Here is a 6,000-nt window from a genome sequence, read left to right on the forward strand (position 1 = left end):
AAAATACAAAAATTAGCCGGGCGTGGTGGTGCGTGCCTGTAATCCCAGCTACTCGGGAGGCTGAGGCAGGAGAATCACTTGAACCCAGGCGGAGATCGCGCCATTGCACTCCAGCCTGGGCAACAAGAGCGAAACTCCATCTCAAAAAAAAATTGCTCGTACAGCGCTGACAGCTGCCACAATGTGGGTGAGCCATGAAAACATCCCGCTGAGTGAAAGAAGCCAGCCACGGAAAGTCACAGGGTGCATGAGACGCTTGGGAGCAAGGTCTGGGGGTGGAAAACCCTCAGCTGCCCATTGAGCGACCCCTGTGTCTAGTCCTGGCGCTAAGTGGCGGGAGTACGGAAGCGGGAAGACGTTTGTGTTGTGTGAATGGTCTAGAGACAAAGAGGAGGAGGAACCAAGGGATGGATGACCCGAGTGGCCCTCGGAACTCACGTGAGCATCAGGATCTCCCGGGGGCTTGTAAAGGCGGCGTTCCCACGTGAGGGACTGTGGTTCAGCCATAGAAAGGGGAGTGCTGAGGCCGGGCACGGTGGCTCAGGCCTGTCATCCCTGCACTTTGGGAGGCCGAGGCGGGCAGATCACTTGAGATCTGGAGTTCGAGACCATCCTGGCCAACATGTTGAAACCCCATCTCTACTAAAAATAGAAAAATTAGCTGGGCATGTGATGGCAGGTGCCTGTAGTCCCAGCTACTCAGGAGGCTGAGGCAGGAGAATCGCTTGAACCCGGAAGGTGGAGGTTACCGTGAGATGAGATTGCGCTGTCAGACTCCAGCCTGGGTGACACAGCGAGACTCTGTCTCAAGTGAAAGTGTCAAGGTGAAATTCACAGGGGTTGAGTGAAGGAGCCGTCATTGATCTTTGGGGTTATTTTCCGGGTGTTCTGGGCGACGCTGCAGGTTGAAATCATGTGGATTGACTTCTGGTTGCTGTGAGGAACTGTCCTTGGCCCTTTCCTGCAACCGGCACCTGGCCGGCCTAAACCTGGCACAGAATAACTTCAGTCCTGCAGGAATGAGGAAGCTGTGTTCAGCCTTCGCGTGTCCCACGTCTAATCTACGAATCATTGGGTAAGTCCCTGGCGATTGTCTTCTGAGCTACAGACCTGCTTCTGTTCCAGGCTTCGTAGCTGGTGGAGAAGTAGGTTATGGGAAACGTGGAGGTCATGGCTTGGCAGCCATATTTTTACTCCATTGGTGAGTGCCCACTATGTTGTGGGTATTGTGCTGGGTGCCGGAGACACAGGGATGTGGGAGATAGAGACCAGGTGCCTGATACCATGGAGCTTACTGCTGGGTGGGTTGGAAAGGGTGCAGAGAGAGCATTATTAGTGTTTATGCTGAGAAAACTGGAATTGCTCTATGATCCAGCAGTGTCACTTCTGAGTATAATATTCCCACAAGAATCAAAAGCAAGATCTCAGATCTCACACTCATGTTCCTAGCAGCATAATTCATAATAGTAGCCAAGAGGTGGGAGTAACCCAGGCGTTTGTGGATGAAAGGATAAACAGAATGTGGCATGTACAATGCGATGGAATTCAGCCTTAAAAAGAAAATTCTGGGCTGGGCGGGGCGGCTCAAGCCTGTAATCCCAGCACTTTGGGAGGCCGAGGCGGGTGGATCACGAGGTCAAGAGATCGAGACCATCCTGGTCAACAACGGTGAAACCCCGTCTCTACTAAAAATACAAAAAATTAGCTGGGCATGGTGGCGCGTGCCTGTAATCCCAGCTACTCAGGAGGCTGAGGCAGGAGAATTGCCTGAACCCAGGAGGCGGAGGTTGCGGTGAGCCGAGGTCGCGCCATTGCACTCCAGCCTGGGTAACAAGAGCGAAACTCCGTCTCAAAAAAAAAAAAGAAAAAAAAAATTGACACCTGCTACATGACGGAACCTTGGCATGCTAAGTGGAATAAGCCAGTGCTAAAAAGACAAATAATGTAGGAATAGTGAAGTTCACAGAGACAGAGTGGTGACTTTCGAAGGATTGGGGTGAGGGGTTGGCGAGTTCTGGAATAGGTGTGGAGTTTTAGTTCTGCCTGATGAAGAGTTCTGGAGACAGATGGTTGTAGCCGTGTAAATGCACTTAACACCACTGAACAATACACCCAGCACAACGTTTGTTAAACAGCTCCCAACATTTCAACTCTATTATTCAGTCCTTGTACCAGTCTGGAGAGCTGAGCTGATGGAGTTCACAGAAGTTGTTCAGGACTGTCCCTTAAGACGAGGAGTTTCCTTCACGAGAAAGTGACCGTTTGAGATGCCTTAGGTGTTTGATGGTAGGATAAGCATTTGTTGCCAGGTGTGGTAGCTCAGGCTTATAATCACATCACTTAGGGAGGCCTAGGCTGGCAGATCCTGAGGTCAGGAGTTCAAGACCAGCCTGACCAACATGGTGAAACCCAGTCTCTACTAAAAATACAAAAATTAGCTGGGCGTGGTGGCAGGTGCCTATAGTTCCAGCTAGTCGGGAGGCTGAGGCAGGAGAATTGCTTGAACCTGGGAGGCAGAGCTTGCAGTGAGCTGAGATTGCACCACTGCACTCCAGCCTGGGCAACAGAGTGACGCTCTGTCTCAAACCAAAACATTTGTCATTTAGGACCTCATACTCATCGACTTCATAGACAAATCGGAGTTCAGAGAGATCGTTGAGCAGGAAGGGACACAGTTGTACTCAAAGGGAGTAAAACCTTCACCAGAGAAATGTACAGCTGGCAGCACTGACGACCCATTTGAGTTTGGTTGTGGTTCCTTGGTTTATTTTTCTGAGACTGAGTCTCACTCAGTCACCCAGGCTGGAGTGCAGTGGTACAATCTTGGCTCACCACAATCTCCACCTCCCGGGTTAAAGTGATTCTCCTGCCTTGGCCTCCCAAGTAGCTGGGATTATAGGTGCACACCACCATGCCTGGCTAATTTTTGTATTTTTAGTAGAGACAAGGTTTCACCATGTTGGCCAGTCTGGTCTCAAACTCCTGACCTCATGTGATCCACTCGTCTCAGCCTCCCAAAGTGCTGTGATAACAGGCGTGAGCTACCACGTCTGACCTGGTTGCAGTATATTTATATGAATAGAAAATTTCTCAATTGAGTAACTATTTTGTCCAGTATGGTCCAGCTGATGGCAGTTGAGTTTATACAGATTTCAAGTTCTGGCAGGAGGGTATAACCAGGAAGGAGGCAAGAGTGGCTGTGGTGGACCCTGGGATCACAGGAAGAAAGTGAAGACAGGAAGGGGAAGATGGATTGGGAAACAAGGCTCAGTGAATGTGGGGGTCTGGGTGTGGTCAGAACTGTTACAGTGACAAAATGAGCTGAAAATGTAGAGTGTTGTTGAAAGAATGTGTGTGTATCCTTGACTTAGGAGGCAGCAGAGCTGCTGACAAGATTGGTGGTGACTATGGGACTTAGTAGTTGAAGTATGATAGAAGTCAGAACTGGATTTACTAACTGACCTTTTATGGGGGTATTTCACCATCTGTGAAATGGGGATGGTGCTATGTACCTATGTGAATACGTTTGTTTCTCCTGTAGTAGACTTTAAGCTTGGTGAGGGTGGGAACTTTGCCTTGTTCATCCCTATGTGGGAAGTCTTCACTCAATGTCATTGATAGGTTCTTAGAAACAGTGACTTTAAGCAAAATGACATGTAATGAAACCTGTGTTTTCTCATTGTTAAAACAATGACTCCAAAGGAAATGATGTTCTTCATGAACTTGGTGTAGTTATTTCCAATCAATGACATGAAGGGAGAACTTACTGTACCTCCTCAAACCCTATAGCAGGACCTGACACCTAGACTGAGGAGGGAATTCATAGACGGACTGAAGGATCATACCTGCCTCTTAAGACTCTTAGGACCATTGTCAGGAGCAGATGGCTTTAAAAGCTCAGCGTATCAGAGCTCATGAGACTTCAAAAAAAATGCTAAGCATAGTCTCTGCCATGTCCAAGTTTCCTTACATGCAGAGGAATATTTTTATTCTATAGAGAACATGCTATAGTTACAAAGCAAAAGAGGGTCAGTGCCTGATGTGTTAGAAGCCAATACTGTGACATTGGGGGGAAAAAAGATTTTACGTTACAGGTCAACTCACAAGGAGACATGATTCAAACTCAAATCTGTCTCCCCATGCCTGCTTCAAGGTAGTGTTTTTATCTTAAGAGGTTCAGGGAGTAGATTCTGAGATTAGGAGGTGATTGAAAGAAAAGAGGAGGTCTGGAAAGTCCCTGGACATTCATAATTACCTGCTCATGCTACCTCATGGGTCGCCTGCGTCACTTTAGGGAGAGTTAGTATGAAACATGGTGGAAATTCGGGCTATGACATCGGCGAGCTCATTCTGTGCAAATCCGATCTGCCATACTGCTTCTAACCAGTTTCAGCCAGTTTTTTTCAACTCGTAAGTAGAGCGGGGCGTCTGTTTCAGCATGGCGTCTCTCTTCTGCTATCCTGAAAACTCAAGAATGCCTGTTAGTCATTGGTTTCTTTAACTCTTAGGGGACACATTCATGACACTTCCTTAAGGGCACAAGGAAAAGTTTGAGATCCTTGAGGCTTCCAGGAATGTTGAGGAAGGGAGAAGAGTTTGAAGGAATGTCTCAGGAATGAGTTCCCTCTCTGCCTCCCTAGGCTGTGGAAATGGCAGTACCCTGTGCAAATCAGGAAGCTGCTGGAGGAAGTGCAACTGCTCAAGCCCCGGATGGTGATTGACGGTAGTTGGTATTCTTTTGATGACGATGACCGGTACTGGTGGAAAAACTGAAGATACAGAAACGCGCCCCACTCACACATCCGATGGAGGAACTTGAGAAGCTGTTGTGTCGGAGCAAGTCATGCCTGGGAGTTCCTTTTCACAGATGATGATTTCTGATTCTCACAAAGCCTTCGGTGCTAGTGATTCTTCTCTGTTCGGTATACCTTGGTTACTGGATTTGAAGGCTGGTGACCTTCAAATCCTAGGGCCTCGGTATCTGCGAAACGTCTGTCCTACCTCAGAGCGCACAGAGGGAATGAAATAAACACAGAGCATTTGGAAAAGGTGTCCAGTGGTTTTCTTAGCTCGTTGGGGATACGGTTTAAGAGCAGAAAGGTTGGGAGAACCCAGATATTCAAAAGCAGCCTCTGAATTTGGATACCACAAGTACTGGTGTGAAAACACATACCTGAATACCAAAGGGTGGTGTGGCTGTCACTCCATATCAGGCCCATAAACATAGAGCCGAACGCATTGCTTAGTGAATAAAACACTGGTCTGCCGCAGTCTCCGAGTAGAGCAGACTTCTAATCTTTTTTTTTTTGGAGACGGAGTTTCACTCTTGTTACCCAGGCTGGAGTGCAATGGCGCGATCTCGGCTCACCGCAGCCTCCGCCTCCTGGGTTCAGGCAATTCTCCTGCCTCAGCCTCCCGAGTAGCTGGGATTACAGGCACGCACCACCATGCCCAGCTAATTTTTCTATTTTCAGTAGAGATGGGGTTTCACCATGTTGACCAGGATGGTCTCGATCTCTTGACCTCGTGATCCACCCGCCTCAGCCTCCCAAAGTGCTGGGATTACAGGCATGAGCCACCGCGCCTGGCCTACTTTTTTGTTGTTAATCAATGAGAGCTTGTAATGTTGCTCAGGTTGGCCTTGAACTCATGGCCTCGCTTCCTCAAGCGCCAGGACAACTGGCCGGAGCCACCGCAGCTTCTGATCTTTGTTAGGAATTTGGGGAGGTACAGAATGAGACTGAATCTTGACCGTGTGAGCTGGCCTGTGGCTACTCCGGTGAGGCTGATTGGCACAGGAAGGGAAGAGTGCACCCCTTCCTGACTGGCTGAATTTCAGATGCCAAGGACAGCCGTGGGTTGGTTTGCAAAAGCAGTTCACTGCTCACTGAGCTGAGTTGACTGGATTTAAACCTGTCTGGGTAGCTCCTTGTTACCATGGCTATAGAACCAGCAGTCTATTCCTAGGAGAGTGGAAAACTCTTATATCCTTTTGAATTT

At 48.5% G+C, this 6,000-nt stretch overlaps 1 protein-coding gene across 1 annotated transcript in view; it reads left to right on the plus strand.

The window, feature by feature from the left end:
• NLRP5 (NLR family pyrin domain containing 5) overlaps positions 1 to 5,051 on the plus strand; it is a 34,160-nt gene extending 29,109 nt beyond the window's left edge. The window contains exons 9-10 of the mRNA XM_035284398.3: positions 905 to 1,075; positions 4,641 to 5,051. Coding sequence (XP_035140289.3) covers positions 905 to 1,075; positions 4,641 to 4,773 — 304 coding nt within the window. The 3' untranslated portion in view covers positions 4,774 to 5,051. The remainder of the gene's footprint in view (positions 1 to 904; positions 1,076 to 4,640) is intronic.
• Positions 5,052 to 6,000: the final 949 nt, after the last annotated feature.

Source organism: Callithrix jacchus, chromosome 22 (genome assembly GCF_049354715.1).
Source record: "Callithrix jacchus isolate 240 chromosome 22, calJac240_pri, whole genome shotgun sequence".
Classification (NCBI taxonomy): Eukaryota; Metazoa; Chordata; class Mammalia; order Primates; family Cebidae; genus Callithrix; species Callithrix jacchus.